The sequence below is a fragment of the Vicugna pacos genome, chromosome 5 (genome assembly GCF_048564905.1).
Source record: "Vicugna pacos chromosome 5, VicPac4, whole genome shotgun sequence".
Taxonomy (NCBI): Eukaryota; Metazoa; Chordata; class Mammalia; order Artiodactyla; family Camelidae; genus Vicugna; species Vicugna pacos.
Genome location: NC_132991.1, coordinates 83,977,347 through 83,994,473, shown reverse-complemented (window position 1 = coordinate 83,994,473; position 17,127 = coordinate 83,977,347). Strand labels below are relative to the sequence as shown.

The following is a 17,127-nucleotide window of genomic DNA, read 5'->3' as shown; positions in this document are numbered from 1 at the left end:
GTGGCTGTGCCAGCCAGCTCCTCCTTTACTGGATGCTGGGAATTGCTGAGTCCCCCAGGATGACACTGGAGGGTTTTACCACTTGCACACGCACTGACTCAATGAACTGTTCACAGCATCCAGGGAAGGGACAGCGAGAAGGCTAGAAAAGTGCTTCTCAACCCAGCAGACCTAACCCCCACTTTTAAACAAAGGTTTTCATACTCACTTTACTGTCTTGAAATGGAATTCCTAGCTCATATACCCTAGGCACACGTACACAAATTTTTAAAAATTAATATAATGCTAACGTGTAATACAAGGAAAAACAAAAATTTATGTCTGTAATTCGGTAGGTAAACCCTTGTGTACCGCCGCCCCTGAAAGTAACAGTCAGAGTGTTAGAAGAATTGACCTGTGAACTGACATTCATGCGGAACGTGAACTGATAGCTACAAAAGCGGACCGAGAAGGCAAGCTGCACTGCGGACACAAAAACCACGGGCTGTGCTACCATCATTGGTGCAGTTTTTTTCTAAAACGCTGCAAAACTCTTGGTAAATTTCCGACCAAAACAAGCACAAGTTCCACTGGGTTTGGTTTGCGTGGTAGTCACATTCCGAGCAAGTTTATCCTACGTTAAAAGTGTGCAAAAGAACAGCTACTTTGTGTTGACCTACAGGAAAGAGTGAGGCTCTGGGCTCAGCTGACGACGGGCAGGATTCTTGCCAACTCGAATACCCAGCGGGGCACTTGAAAGCTCTGCGGCAAGCAGGACAGTTCATTTTGGGGGCGGTTTTGAACACCGCAGGACTTACAGCATCTCTGGCCACCACCCACTCAACCAGAAACGCTCCCACCAATTTCCAAACTGCCCCACTGAGAGGCAGTTGCTTACATGCGAGGTCTCAGAAGGACCCTAGAGACGGGACAGTCCACTTGTGGAAGACCGCCGCATGGAGATGACAGATCCTGCCCAGCAGAGAGTGGGGGAGACTTCCCAGTGTGCTGGGATGTGGTGACGGCCCAGCCGGGGCTGCCCTGCCACCTTTCTGCAGCCTCAGCCTCTCTGTGCTCCAGCCACACGGGCTTCCTTCCCATCTCTTGTGCTCGCCCTCCTCCCTCCAGTCACAGATGCCCCCCATGCATCCCACTACCTGGAATGCGTTCCTTCCCGTTGTCCCTTGCCTGTTCATTTGCACACTATCTCACGAATGGCATAATAGTTAAAAGCGTAAGTGCCCGGTTTGAATCTCAGTTCTGCCACCCGTTGGCTGTGTAACCTCAGGCAGGTTACTCAGTCTCCCTGTGCCGCAGCATCCTCGGCCGTAAAATGGAGATAAAATAGTGTTAACTGCTAGACTCGTTAATAAGGTTGTTATGGGAATATAAGTAACATGCATAAAGCATTTAGCGCGGTGGTGGACACTTAGCAAGTGTCCAACAGATGGGAGCTACTTTTACAACTCAGCTCAAGTAATACTTCCTCAAGGAACCACCCATCCCTGACCTCCCTGACCTGATCAGATCCCCCTCTAATTTGCCCTCACATCCTCAAGTACTTTCACTTCAAGATATTTATTACAATTGCATTTCCAAGTCATTTATGTCAGTCAGCTTCCTTCCAATCCACAGCTTTTTGAGGGGAAGAGCTTATTTTTGTTTTGTTTTCTTACCTAAAAGTGCTCCTGGCAGATGGTAGGTAGGCATCAAAGAATGGGTGGGGTGGATAAGTGGATGGATGGATGGATGGATGGATGGATGGATGGGTTAGTGGATAGATGGATGGATGGGTGGATGAGTTGATGGATGGATCGAGGGGTAGATGAATGGATGGATGGAGGGGTGGGTGGATGGATGATGGATGCATATATTTATTGCCATTACTGATGTCAGGTCCCCCATGTGCCTCCTTGCCTCTGAACTATGCATTTCTTACATTTCTCTCTTTTTCCTTTCTGTTTATTTCTCCATGTCCCCTTATTATATCTTAGTTCCACCAGTGGCAACAAGAGGCTTTATTTACCTCAGGAAAAAAGGGCTGAATAGATTCCTTCAGACCCCTGGTGCGCACTGACAGTATGCTGAACACAGAGCCAGGCGTGATTTTTAAAAATGAATGACAGGGTTCCTGTGCTTGTGCGGCTCACAGTTTAGTTGAGGGAGACAGACATGAAATTTGGCTAGAATAAAATACCACAGTGTAACGGTGGTGCTGAGCATTGGGTTCTATGGAAACCGGGAGATGGAGAGGAGGGTCAGAGAAGGTGTGTAAGGAGAGGGAGCCACGTATGTCTCAAAGGCAAGTAGGAGTTGGACCGGATAATGGCCCCAGCAAAGGCAAGACGCAGCCTTTGCTATCGGGAAAGCAACTCTCCAAAGCTTGCCATCGCTGGAGCACACAGTTCTCACTTCCTTCCCTCAGGACAGGGTCTATTCACAGCAGCCGGCCCTTCGTTGAGTGATGGCTATTTACAGCTCAGCTATTTTCCTTCCAGAGCCTGATATAAGGTGGCATTGGCGCCCCCTTGTGTCAGTGATGAGCAGTGCTGTCACTGGCTGAGCCAGCTGGTCAGGAATCCTCTGGGTGTGCTTCTTCATGGTGACTTACGTAAACCTCTGTTGATGGTACATCGAATCTTCTTGAGCTTCATTTAAAAGGACTTAAAGCTCTCTCTGCTGAGTTAGACATTTTTGTTTCTTCAGAAACCATTGGTTTGACTCTCACCATTTAACCTATTGTAACTTGCATTTATGTTATGCACTTTTAAAAAATTGAGCCAAAAGCTACATTTTGGATAATTTTGGTATTCGTGATCTCTCTTAAATGCACGCGCGTGCACACACACACACACACGCACAGCTGAATCTTCAAACACCGAGCAAAAGGAACCTAAATGAGAAACCAAAGCTTCGAGCACTTCAGAAGGATCTTTGTGACTCACAAGGGCTCAACCGCAGTGGTTGAGTTTCTCCTTCACTCCTGCACAGACGGGCTGGACCATCCTGACGTCTTGTGAAGAGCGTTTTCTTTCAAAATTACTTCTTCTAGGACAGACCCGCTTTCTCTCTATCTCTGCAATATGAGCACCTAGGTCAACCCCTGACCCACAAACTCCCATTTTAGTCTCAACTCTTCAAGTAGCTTATAATAACCAGGGATTCCACGGTAACAATCAACATTCCTAAAATCTTCCGAGAATTTAAGCATTTGCCTTAAAGAACACTGCACAGGCTGAAGGGTTCCTTTATGTTTGGGAATAAATTAACCCAGTGTTTAAAACCGCACAACAGACAGCTGTTTACCTTGTGCCAGTCAAAAACCTCCACTGACAGTCAGAGTGTCAGTTACCATCAAAAACAGGGAAATTGATTATTAAGCATAGTTTATGGAGATGAATAAAATGTTCTTAAAACATGGGGCGTATAGACAATTTGTTATAAAAAAATTTCTTGAAGAAGTTTGGTAACCTCAAATAGAGGATCTCTAGTCTTTTCTGGTTCTCTGATATTTTTTAGTTTATTTTTTATTGAAGTAGAGTTGATTTATAATGTTGTGTTAGTTTCTGATATACAGCTTAGTGATTCAGTCATACATATATATACATATTTTTTCAGATTCTTTTTTATTATAGGTTATTACAAGCTATCAGATATAGTTCCCCATGCTATACAGTAGGACTTTGTTGTTTATCTGTTTTTTATATAGCTGTTAGTATCTGATTTTTAACTTGTTTTCAGCTTTTAATTTTTAGTGATAGGAAAAAATTAGAAGTGACCAAAAGGTATTGTAAAAAGTTTCTCCAAAAAATCCTTTAAAAATCCCTTTGACTTTTCCTTCTCCGGGATCCTGCAGCTGCCCTCTGCCCTCCAGTGAACTGCTCGTCCTGAGAGTCCTCCGTGTTTGTGCTCGGTGCAGGTATGATCGACAATCTGCTGTCCCCGGATCTTCTCGACGGCGTCCTTACCAGACTGGTCCTGGTCAATGCAGTGTATTTTAAGGGTTTGTGGAAATCACGGTTTCAGCCTGAGAACACGAAGAAACGGACATTTGTGGCAGCGGACGGGAAGTCCTACCAGGTGCCGATGCTCGCCCAGCTCTCCGTGTTCCGGTGCGGTAAGTTCATGGCTGGAGAGGCCCCGTTCTAGAACGTGCCAGGCGCAGGAAGGCCCTCGAGTGCTTCCACTTAGTTCAAGGTAGATCTGCGTTTTTATTTCTAATGAAGGACAGAGGAGGGGAGGACAGGATTTTTTAAAAGCTCGTGGTCAGTCTTTGTATTGTTAATAAAGATAATATATTAATATGTAAACCACATAGGCTTTTAGGTTGAAATTTAAGGATGAAAGGGAAATTCACAAAATAAGTATAAATGGACATTAAACATGTGAACGCATTATCAACTCCTCGTTAGTCATTTTGCATTATTACCAAATTAAAAATTAAGGTAAAAATTAGATTTCTTTTCCATTGATCAGATTAGCAAAAATTATGAAGATTGACAGAGCCCAGTCATGGCCCTGGTGCAGGGGCACATGGGTGCTCTTAGGTGCTTTTGGTGGTGGGAAGCCGTGGTCTGGAGGACTTTGTGGCAACCTTGCCCCAGCATCCCACACCAAGCACTTCATAATCAAGATAATCCCACACTAGCAAATAAATAGAAGCCATCCACCTACGCATAGTAGAACCCCCGTGATAGTTAGATTTAGATTTATACAGGGAGAAAGTTATGTAATATGTGGTTTATCTCAGAAAACAAGTTACAGAACAGCAGATGCCATTTCATCTCGTTTATGTAAAATACTTTCCATATATTCATATGTCTGTTGAGACGTGTCTTGGAGGATGTTCAGTAAAATGGCAAGTGGTAGTATTTCAAATGATTATTTTTCTTTGAGCTTGAGAATTTTTTTTTAACAAATATATATCAGGCTTACAATCAGGAAAAAAAAATGACACATCTCTCCTGTCCATCGATAACTAAGTCTGGTGATTGTTTTTTAAACCTGCTTTGCTTGAAGTACTCTCTGTCCAACTTAACTTACACTTCTTTTCCCTCTGTAAGTTAGCCTTTATGTCTGCAGTCTGTCCCTGAACATGCGGGGCCCAGTGTTACCTTTCCTTACATGGTACTTATTGTCTGCAAGCCCCGCTCCACATTTCGCTACCTGCCTAATTCCCTAAGTTAAGGAGTGACTCGTGGGAAGGACGCAATGAACAAAGTCACTTTCCTTCTCCCTTGTCATTCATCAAACTTCCAGGTAGAATTTTGTCATCCGCTCAATAAATGTTTTTAAGATAATATGTATTTAAAAGGCCTGCAGCTTTTGAAAGTCCTGTATTTAAAAGGTTCCATGCTAAGCAATTGAAAAATAGAAGTCTCTTTTTTTTTTGCCCAAAAGTCACTCTCAGGTCATTGCCCAGGAAGACTCATGGGAAAGCTAGCCTGGCCCCCAGCTCACATCTGAAGCAAAGCTATTTTACTTTAGGTCAATCTTTGTACACGTTCTAATCAAATAAATTTTGAGGGGGCCTCATTTGCTGTGTATTTCTGTTGCTGAAAAACAACGACTGTGTTAGTAAAGAGGCAAATGCAAGGGCTCTTTAGACATTCCCATGAAAGATTAAAATGTTTGTCTTTGTAGGAATGGAACGTGCTTTCCTTGAGTGTAGGGGATGTTCCCAGAGAAGGAGCTACATCTCCAGGTGGCTTTTCCATTAACAATGTGTCTTAGAATATGTGCTTTACAGAAAATAATGCAAATTACATTCTTTTGGTCAAAGATTCAAACCCCACAGATCCACGGTGTGTGGGGTCTCTTTCCCCCGCCTTCCCTGATTCACGCCCTCCCTTCTACACCCTCTCTGAGCTCCCAGGAGGCTGCGTCCGTCCGGGGCTCCCTTGCCCCCTGGCTTCCTGTTGGTTTGGTGGTGGGGCGGAGCAGCAGGTGATGGGGTAAGGGCGGGGAGGGGGTTGGGCGCTGGCTTCCCAGTCCTCCCCTGCGTCACCAGGGCCAGTGCATCCCTCCACCCAAGGTCTCCTGCCATCAGGGCCACCACCTCCTTACCTTGGCCCTTCCATCCTTAGATGGGTGATGGTGCCCCACTGTTTGTAGCCCTGGGTACCATCCTTGGTGGTTCCTCTGTACTCTCCCCTTTGCTTTGTAGGTGGTCCCTTCATTAATCTTAGTTGACCCAGACTGGTGTCCTGTCCGTTTCCTGTTGGCCCCTGGCTGATCTGTACTGAATGCAAAACAGAACATGACAGCCCCCTGGCTCTCATTCCCTCCCAAGTAAACCCCGTAAGTGCTCTGGGGCCACCCTTCCTCCCCTCCTTTCTGTGCCTGTCATAGGGTTTTTACTGAGTAACCTGGGATTGGAACCCAGCTCCTTCCACGGGCCACGTGGCAGAGTCCAGGGGTGTCATCTGTCCCTGGGTCTCCCTCTTTGGCTGGTGAAGCAGCTTTTCATGGAAAGATGGGGCCAGTTTGTTTTGTGGAGAAAGCCCAGTGGTCCGTGTTGGCCCCGAGCAGGCGTTTGTTTTCGAGACTGCAGACCACGCAGCTGGTCACCCACTTTCTACCTGTCTCACCCCACTCTGGCCAACATGACCAGCCAGGGATCAGAGGCAGGAGGCCCCGGCTGAGGTGGCCAGGCCGCCGAAGTCACTCACGCGGCCTCTGGTGCCACCTGCCCAGAGTCACCAGCCTTGGTCACTTTGCCAAAATGTTGCCAGTCCGTTTATCCATTTATCAGCCTTCCTGACTTCTCCCCAAAGATGTGATCAAGATGTCTGAGAGGATTCACTTAGTAACACGAACGGAGAGGGTGGAAAACAGGGGAGCACCCTTCTGACTTGACTTAAGTCCCATAAAGCACGAGCACTTTGAGGGTAGAAACTTTTCTATTTAAAAAATAGAGATAGCCTTAAAATGAGTAGAAGTATAGTTCATATTCTTTGCAAAATCCTCAAATACAGTAGTATATACAACACGGCAGAAAGTGAATGTTTCCGTGTAATCCCATTTCCCAGCATGAGGACCCCTATTAAGTGCCAGGTGTGTCATTTGAGACCCTTTCTATGTATTTCACATACATAGGATTACATGGTAACTTCTATTCTATCATCTGCTTTATTCATTAGACAGTATGTCTTGGAAATTTTTTTTATGTCAATTCATGTGGATCTACCTGATCCTTCTTTTCAGCTGCAAAGCATCCCAAGGCATAAATGTACCATAATTATCCTGCAGATGGCCATTTGCTCCTTGCCTATAACAACACTATAGGGAGCGTTCTTGTGCATAAATCTGTGGCTATGTGGGTCAGAACTCCTGCAGGTAATTTCCTTGAATGAGGATTGCTGGGTCAAAGTCGTTATCTGCGAATTTTTTGTTTTGATGGTTATGAATTTACCCTTAAAGCCCTTTTTTGTTTCGAAGAAGACCACAAGAAATTCCAAATATACATATGTTTCCCATTGATTTTTCAGTTTCTGCTGAGGCCGTTTGATTATTCAGGGTAAAAGCAGAGATGAAGGATCCCACCTTGGATTCTCAGGTGGCCCCCAGGCGGAACCTGGGAGAGAGTTCAGGAGCGTCCCGAGCTGAGGCTGGGCGTATCGCGTGCCGGAGCAGCCCTAACATGCAGCACGATGGAGAGACTGAGCACCGAGCCATCCACATGTTCCTTCCTCAAGGAGAGGCTCTTAGTGGCCTCCTGTAGTGTCATCTATTCTAAGAGCTTCACTCTTTTTTTTATCATATTTTATAGCTCAAAGCGTTTGTTATGTAATGAGGACCAAGTTCGCGTCTCTCTCCCTCCATCAGTGCCTCCCTCCCAACCCCCATCTATGGAGAACGGCTGATTGAAGCTCCCTGTCTCCAATGCAGTGACTGCAAAGGGCATCCCCAAAGGAAAGACAAGGGAAAATCATAAGAAAAACATGCTTTCTTAAATCTGTTGTCCTTCTAGGTCAGCTAGAGGAGGAGGAAGAGGGGGCCAGCATTCAGGCCCTGCTCCATGTTCTCATTTAATCATCGCAGCAGTCCTGTGAGCTGCACAGTTCTAACATCCCTGACCTCTCCATCCTCCGAACCAGGAGGCACACGGAGGTTCAGGAACCTCACCAAGGTCACCCTTAAAAAATGGGAAGTGTTTAATAAAGCATTTCAGAAATCCACTGTCAATCTAGAAATGCTGTTTTTTCATTCATCCAGTTAATTCGTATAACTCTCTCATCACATGCCTAGTGTGAAGGTCCTCTGGGACCCTAAGGCGTGCTCCATCGAGGGCTCTTTTCCCAGGGGGTTAATAGCCTCTCTGGGCCCCGCACCCCTGAGCAGGGCTTCTCCCCAGTACTGATCGTGATGGCACTTGCATCCACTCTGACGGGCAACGCTCAGCTCCGCTGCTCAGTTGCTAAATGTTTTAAATATTTTACGTGGGATTAAAGGGTTCTAAGATCAAATTAGTTTGGGAAACCTGGGAATAACTAGAGTTGAACAGTTTTCCTCAGAATATCTGTGAACCTTTCTAGTACTTTCTAGTGCTTTCTAGTGCTTTCTAGTACTTTCTAGTACTGCTGTATCTTATGAATCTGCAAAAAGAAACGCTTGCCCGGGGCTTCCTAAACTTGCTGGGCTGCAGAGTCTGTTTTGCCCCCTAGGCATCTTGCAGGTTGTGTGTTCTTTAGATGACATTCTGAGAAATGCTGGTTTAAATCATTCTTGGGTTTTTATTAGTAAGCATGAGTACTGCAAAGGATCAGAAAGCCATAATGATAGTTCCTGGATCAGATGAAGAGTGGGCAGGGAGTTGGGGAATGAAGGAAGACAATCATCTTTGGCACTAGATGTACTGAATTCATAGAGTTCTCCTCCACTTCTGAGCTGTGTGTCCCTTGGCAAGTTACTTAATTTCTCCAATTGTAGCCTCTCCAGCTATAAAGTAGGACGGCTCATACCCACCTCATGGGGCACCATGGATTCTAAATGCATTGGAGTTGTTGGTACGTGGCTGGGCCAGAGTGGACACTGCACAACTTAAGCTCTTCCCCCCCACTCCCTTTTCTTCATGTGCACACGTAGACGCTGCCAGAAGAATCATCCTTAGGCAGCTCAGATTCATCCCTTCATTATCTGATAAGGGTCTACTTCTTGCAAAGCACTGTATTCTAAGTGCCTTATGATCTAGTTAAATTCTACTCAACAGAACTAATGTGATTTTAGTGCTGGCCAAAGACATCATCTCTAGACTACAGAAGGAGAATCCTTTACCAGGGAAGGAAGAAATAACTGACCTTCTAAGGAAGCTATTTTTGGAAAAGAGAAGTTCTCAAACTGAATTGCTCTCTTCCCTCCAAAGCTACCCTGGAGTTCAGCCACCACTCATGCCCCTTCTAGAAGTCATCAAGGATGCCCTGAACCTGCCTCTGATTTCTTTAGGGTCTACGAGCACCCCCAGCGACTTATGGTACAATTTCATCGAGCTGCCCTACCACGGGGAGAGCATCAGCATGCTGATCGCTCTGCCCACAGAGAGCTCCACCCCGCTCTCGGCCATCATCCCACACATCAGCACCAAGACCATAGACAGCTGGATGAACACCATGGTGCCCAAGAGGGTGCAGGTCATCCTGCCCAAGTAAGTAGCCCCTTTCCCTCAGAAGACAGCAGGAGTCCCTGACCCCTGGGAGTGGTGGCGTCAGATACTCAGACTGGTGTTCAGAGCGGACTGTAAAAAGACTTGTTTTCCAAACATTTGGCCACTGGCACTGATGGTATCATTTGACATCATAGTGAAATGATTATTTTTCCCCCTGTTTTCTGCTTTCCCGCTAGGTTCACAGCTGTAGCACAAACAGATCTGAAAGAGCCGCTGAAGGTTCTTGGTATCACCGAGATGTTTGATCCATCAAAGGCAAATTTTGCGAAAATAACGAGTATGTTCAGTTTCAATCTTATTCTTACACTTGTAGGCTGTGTTACAAACTGGGTCTCTGATTTGTTCAGAAAGCAATGGTCAGAATTAGGACTGTGTTGCCCTAAAGCTCTCCAAGGTTTAGTTTGATAAATCACCAAGTGATGCAGCTGAGTCTTGATCATTTAAATCAGCAAAGATCAACCATCCTTGCAATCCACACGTGCATTTCCTCTGAAACCCACGTGACTCCACGCACTGAAAGAAGCATTTCACGTATTGTCTCTATTACCTAAAAATGTGGCTGTTAATTAGATATTAGTCTCTTTTTTTTCCCAAATGGAGACTTTCCCTTGTGTTTGAAAAAAACTAAGATTTTTGAGCTCTATTTTGATTTTTTAGCTATTTGCTTAGTTCCACCAAACAACAGCAGGCATGCACTATATTCAGATACGTATTTTGGCATTTCATGCCTATTAATCTGAAATAATATAAATTCACAGGAGTCTGAATAGAGCTTTCCTTTCCCAGACCGTCTAGGACACAGCTAGTGTGAGACCCCTTCATTTGCCAAAGTTACATTTGAAAGGTCAGTGTAGCCACCGTGTAAGCCACCAAAGACAGGCTTAACCATTGTTTGTCCTTCATTTTTTATTCTTCCCTTTGAGTGATGAGAAAACAGTTCGTGGGCCCTGCAAACGTGCCTCTCATTCACGATCAGTCATGTTAGAGTTGAGCGTTGGTGCAGACAATTTAAAAGTAGATGACACAAAAAGCACTTTTTCCCTTTGCACCCGACCTGTGTCCCATCAAGGTCAACATTAACTTCAGTTGGCATCCTCCACGAATGCTGCCCCCAGTGGGCATGGCTGGAATGGTAAGGATTTGCTGAGAAGGAGTGAATTTGCTAGAAGGTCCCAGAGGCACAGCTGCATTCCTGAGTCTGCCCCCAGCCGTCTAACCTCACTCCTGCTCTTCTCCTGCCAGGAGATGAGTGACTTCCGTTATGACAGACAGCACTTCCTCTGCCACTAAGTAGCCCTGGGATTGGGGCACAGGTTTCTTCACACTCTGGGCCTCAGGTTCCCCACCTCTAAGTGCCATCTGCTTTCTGGATCTGACATTCTGTAATTGAAAAATAATACTTTTGGCTCGTTTCTTCTGAAAAACTCAGCTACCTTTTGAAAGCTCCATCCTTTTTATTTTGTAACAAAATTCTTAGTGATCAGAGTTTAATTGATAAAGGCACTAACACATTTGGGGTCCAGGACGCCCTCCTCTGAAGTGATGTCACAGTTCACTTAGCAGAGACTGAAATTCACCACAGGTGACAGGCATCCTACAGCCTTTAGTCACCAGGACCGTGGCAGGTCACTTCTGACACCTTTTAAGAACTGAAATTCGCCATGGCTTTGAGGCAACCTTCCCAGCCAACCTGCATATCAAACAAATACTGTTTTTTGTTTTATTTTCTCAAACCAGGGTCAGAAAACCTTCATGTTTCTCATATCTTGCAAAAAGCCAAAATTGAAGTCAGTGAAGATGGAACCAAAGCTTCAGCAGCAACAAGTAAGCGCTGGGTCTGGCAGCGGGGCTGGTTCTGGTGGAGGGGAGCCCGCCTGCCCTGGTGCACTTGCCAGCTCAGCCCCCGGGTCACGGGCCCTGTTTCTAGCCCGCCGCTGTGGGTTGACCCTCAGGACACATGGTGAATTTAGGGGGATGCACATCCACAAAGCTCAGAGTCTGTTTCATTAAGGAAGGCGCCTCAGTAGAGATTCCTCCAGGACAGGAGACAGCAAACTTTTCCTGTAAAGAGCTAGACAGTACGTATGTTCTGCTTTCTGGGCCGCCCAGTCTCCCTCACAACTTCCCAGCTCTGCCATTGTAGCGTGAAAGCAGCGTGGACTGTACGAGCCAGTGTGCACGGCTGGGTTCCAATAAATCTTTATTTGTAAAATCAGGTCCCTTCAGACTTGGCCCAAGGAGGGTACTTTCCTGACCCCTGCTCTCAGAAGGGTGAAGCATGTTGTGGCTTCTTATTGCCAGAAAAGACTGATCTTTATATTGAAACATAAAATTATAGCAACTACTAATAGGAAAATAGCCAATCGGGCCTGTCCAGGACCAAGGGAAGAATTAGCAAGCAGTGACTGAATCACAGCAGGATTGCGATGGGGCCTTCCTGGGGAGTTAGAACACCCACATTTGCTTTCTCCTTAATGGCAGGTATAATGAAGGAGAAAATGAAACCATCTTAGGTTGGTTTTTATACCCCTTAATTGTCCATGTGAGATTGGACGAATGGAGCTAGCCAGACTCTGTGAACTCACAGAGTGAGTATCTTAGCTAGACTGGTAACTGGGTCAGATATTTCTGGTCATTGAAAGGTACCATTTATACTCAAAACGGACCCTTTATTGCCTTTCTAGAATAAACATTTAACTCTTACTCCTTTAAAATGACATTGAAAATAAAGACCTGAAAAGTGATGTTTAAATGCTGCCCAAGTTATTGACCAGTTTTGCACATCAGTGTAACTGTCAGGACTGGCTACGTCGTTTGTGGGGCCCTATGCAAAATGAGCCCTTGGTTCAAAACTTACTAAGAATTTCAAGACAGCAACAGGAGAGCACCCATGACCTGAGTGCAGGGCCGTTGCGAGCGTGGGGCCTTGTGACCGCCCCGGTCACACATGCATAAAGCCAGCCCTGCTGCGTCAGTCTCCTAGGGCTGCTGCAGCAAGGCACCACAGGCCAGGCGCCTTAAGCAGCAGAAACTTATTTCTCATGGTTCTGGAGGCTGGAAGTCCAAGATCAAGGTGTTTGCAGGGTTGGTTTCTCCTGAGCCCCCTCTCCTTGGCCAGCAGACGGCCACCTTCTCCCTGTGACCTCACATGGCCTCTTCTCTGTGAGCTCCCATCCCTGGTGTCTCCCTCTTTCCTTATAGGGATGCCAGCCCTATCAGATTAGAGCCCTATCTTCATGACCTCATTTAAACTTAAGGGCTCCCTTAAAGGCCCTATCTCCAAACACTGTGACACTGGGAGTCAGGGATTCAGCATGCAGATTTTGAGGGGATACAACTCAGTCCATCACTCTTGCCAGCCGTTGATTTGGTTCTAATAACCCTGGCTTGAGTGGTTTACCCAAGCACAGCGATAGATGTTTCCCTTGTAACATCCCACCCAAGTCATCAATGCTTCCCAGGGGTTTGAGGGGTTAGACTGGGCCATCATGCCCGGCAAGTGTGGGGCAGTTATCCCCAACACCTACCCTTCTGCAAGGCCTCATCACTGGGCTATTACTGGATCAAAGCTACCATTGGTAAGCAGGGCAGAGTAAACACATCTAAGACCATAAGCCTGCATACGTTTGCTTTCTAAGTCCAATGTCTGTAATCACATGAGTTGAACAGCAGTATAAAACAGTGGGTCCCATGTGAGCAGTGGACACTGCCGATGCGAAGAAAATCTAGATGACATGCCCAAAGGAGGCACAGACAAAAATGGACGAGAAGTGAGCTGGTCCTTGGTGTAGAGAAAGGACTTGAATAGGCTGACAAGACCAGGGGCCCCCCTCATCCACTAGGCAGATGGTCTGATGAAAAACAGCAAATAATAACAGTGACTACACACTGGGTGTTTATTGAGTTGTAAGAACTGTAATATGTTTTATGTCATTTAATCCTAAAAACCCCCCAAGGAGTAAATATGTTTATTAAAGGAGGTGGTGCTTACTTGGATTAAATGGGACTGACTGCCCGGTCACATGCACATAAAGCCAGCCCTGATGTGTTGGCCTGGGCCGTGGTCCCAGCCCACGGCGGGTGTGTGCTCATGGCGCCCCCTGGGCCTGTTATAGCATGGCCAGCCTACGGGACGGGAGTCAGGTCCAGCCTTGAGCCACCTTGCTGGCCTCATGCTGGGTGTACAACGTGGTTTCCTTTTCCTCCTGCAGCTGCAATTCTGATCGCAAGGTCGTCGCCTCCCTGGTTTATAGTAGACAGACCTTTTCTATTTTTCATCCGACACAATCCTACAGGTGAGTGAGTCTCCTCTTCCATTGTTCACTGGCTGTTAGTCAACTCTTGATTCAGTCCATCTTGGCGCCATGAGTCATGGGTTCAGAGTTGGCTCTGACCTCTAGCTCCCTCTTTAAAATTAGGATAACAATAGTTCCTACGTCTCTGTACAATTCTAAAGAATGATTAAGACTCTTATCCCCACCCCCCCAAAATAAATTGCTTTTTTTTAAAGCTGTCTTTGTGGAGAGCTTGTCCTTATGTTGGTACAGAGTAGAAACTAACATATTTTAATTGTTACTCTTGTTTAAATCAATAACATAAGCTAGTTCCTTATCCTTTTATCTCATCGCATCTTCAGTGTCATAATTACTATGCTTCTGAGCCAACCATTCCAATACGGGAGCCTCTAGCCACATATGTGTAGTTAATTTTTTAACTTTATTAATTAAAGTGAAATGTAAGTAAAAATCCAGTTTCTTAATCACACTAGCCACATTTCAAGGGCTCAATAACCACATGTGACTAGCGGCTGCCATATTGGACAGTGAAGGTACCGAACATCCCCCTCATTGCAGAAAGTTCTGTCAGACAGCAGTACTTAAGAGCTTTGAAACCTTCCCTGCAGTATACCTTCCAGCTTCCATTAAGGGTTGTTTTTTATAGAGTTATGCACTGTTTCTTTTTAATTCTCTAGGTGCTGTCTTATTCATGGGGCAGATAAACAAACCTTGAAAAGGAACCATGCAAAGCAAAGACTTCTTTGCTAGGAAGAGAAGACTCCTTTCCCACATCTTCCATAGTTCTGTTAAATATTTTTGTACATGACTTTCTTTTTCAAAACTAGTTCTTAGGAACAGAAACACAATGATGGAGCGTTTCTGTTCTGGGAGGTGTTAAGAGAAAAAAGGGCAGGATGGTTGGAATACTGTACTGAGAAATGAATAGAAAGGCTTCAAAATGTCTAAAAGATTCTTTAAACTACTGAGTGGTTACCTAGGTTAACAGCCCTCTTGAGTATTGACTATCCAATTCAGGACTTTTGTTTTGTTTTGTTTATATGTGTGGCTTTTCAGAAAAAAATTTAATCAGTGTGATGGAGGGGGGAAAGGACATTTTATGGTAGCTTTTACTTTTTTATATGAAAAAAGTATTATTGGCCTTTTAAAAAATTTTTTCATCTCATCCAAAGTCTTGATAGTAAGCATTATTTTGGGGGTAGAAATAGCTAAATCTCTAGTCTCTCTGTGTGTCTTTGTTGTTGTTGCTGTTTTATATAATGCATGTATTCACTAAAATAAAGTTTAAAAAAAACTAATGTCTTGCTAGACAAGGTTTGCTGTTGTGCAGTGTGCCTGTCTCTACTGGTCTGAACTCTTTGGATTTGCATTTTTGTATTTTGTACAAAGTAAAAATAAAGTGTTACAAGTAGTAAAAAAAAAAAGTCATTTCTCTATTGTTTGAGAATACAAGAAAAATGGATCCTTTTTTAAATACTTTTAGCCTCTTGTAGTGAAGACCTTTGCACATAGGCAGACAGCAGGAAGCCCTGGCCTTCGTCGCCCTCTCTTCTGAACCTGGCCATCAGACTCTGTTCCCTGCCCCAGCACCTCCCAGTTTACGGATCACTTCCGGGGAGCTCCCATCACAGTACTCCGGTCCCTGATCTCAGCTGCGGGCTGGGGATTCTCAGCAAAGGTAGGGGTTTTGTAGCAAGAGCAGAAAGAAGTCACTCGGTGAACAGTGGCTGTTTCATTTTTGGTGATAGGTTGGAGCATTTGTTTTTCAAAATGACAAATTTCTGTGGGGTTTTTTGGTCTTTTTTTTTTTTTTAAGAACTCACAATTCTACAGTTACCATTTTTGGGTTTTTTTTGTTGTTGTTTTTACTGATTTCCTAAGGATTTCAGGTATCTTATCTAAATCAGAATAATTAAAAACATTGTTCTTATCAAAACTTTAATTTTTTTTCTTTTTTTTAGCCCGTGAACTCTCTTCATCTCTCTTTATACAGTAAAACCTCATATTCAGCTCTCTACCAGTTTGCCATTTGTAATTCTGATTTGTCACATGGTCTGAGTTCTGCTGTTTGCATCTATTGAAGTGTGGGTACGTTTTTAACCCAGAGAGAAGGGACACAGGGGGCAATTGTTTTCCAATTGCAATTCCAATTACAGCATAATGTTTCAGTCATGCATATACATACATTTTTTCGTTTTCATATTCTTTTTCATTATAGGTTTCTGCAAGATATTGAATATAGTTCCCTGTGCTGTACAGAAGAAACTTGTTTTTATCTATTTTATATATAGTAGTTAGTATCTGCAGATCTCCAGCTCCCACCATATCCCTTCCCATCCCCTTTGCCCCCTGTAACCATAAGTTTGTTTTCTATGTCTGTGATTCTATTTTGTAAATAAGTTCATTTGTCTTTTTTCCTTTTTTTTTTTTGTTTAGATTCCACTTATGAGTGATATCATATGGTATTTATCTTTTCCTTTCTGGCTTGCTTCATTTAGAATGACAATCTTCAAGTCCATCCATGTTGCTGCAAATGGCATTATTTTATTTTTTATGGCTTAGTAGTATTCCATTGTATAAATATACCACAGCTTCTTTACCAGGCATCTATCAGTGGACATTTAGGTTGTTTCCATGTCTTGGCTATTGTAAACAGTGCTGCTGTAAACTAGTTGTTAAATTTTTTAAAATATATTTTTATTGAAGTACAGTCAGCTTACAATGTGTCAGTTTCTGGTGTACAGCATAATACTTCAGCCACATAGGAACATACATACATTTGTTCTCATATTCTTCTTCACCATAGGTTTTTACAAGGTATTGAATATAGTTCCCTATGCTATACAGTATAAACTTGTTGTTTATCTATTTTCTACATATTAATTAGAATCTTGAACTCCCAATCTATCCCTTCTTACCCCTTTCCCCGTCTTGTAACTGTAAGTTTGTTTTCTATGTCTATGAGTCTGTTTCTGTTTTATAAATAAGTTTGGCTTTTTTTTAGATTCCACATATAAGTGATATCTTACAGTATTTTTTCTTTCTCTTTCTGGCTTACTTCACTCAGAATGACAGTCTCCAGGTCCATCCATGTTTCTGTAAATGGCATTATTTTATTTTTTTAATTGCTGAGTAGTATTCCATTGTATAAATACACCACAACTTCTTTATTCAGTCATCTGTCGATGG

At 44.1% G+C, this 17,127-nt stretch overlaps 1 protein-coding gene across 1 annotated transcript in view; it reads left to right on the top strand.

Moving 5' to 3' along the window:
- The window catches only part of SERPINE2 (serpin family E member 2), a 52,747-nt gene extending 37,396 nt beyond the window's left edge, over nucleotides 1-15,351 (top strand). Inside the window, exons 4-9 of the mRNA XM_072961742.1 lie at nucleotides 3,899-4,096; nucleotides 9,424-9,622; nucleotides 9,820-9,920; nucleotides 11,381-11,467; nucleotides 13,855-13,938; nucleotides 14,616-15,351. Coding sequence (XP_072817843.1) covers nucleotides 3,899-4,096; nucleotides 9,424-9,622; nucleotides 9,820-9,920; nucleotides 11,381-11,467; nucleotides 13,855-13,938; nucleotides 14,616-14,653 — 707 coding nt within the window. The 3' untranslated portion in view covers nucleotides 14,654-15,351. The remainder of the gene's footprint in view (nucleotides 1-3,898; nucleotides 4,097-9,423; nucleotides 9,623-9,819; nucleotides 9,921-11,380; nucleotides 11,468-13,854; nucleotides 13,939-14,615) is intronic.
- Nucleotides 15,352-17,127: the final 1,776 nt, after the last annotated feature.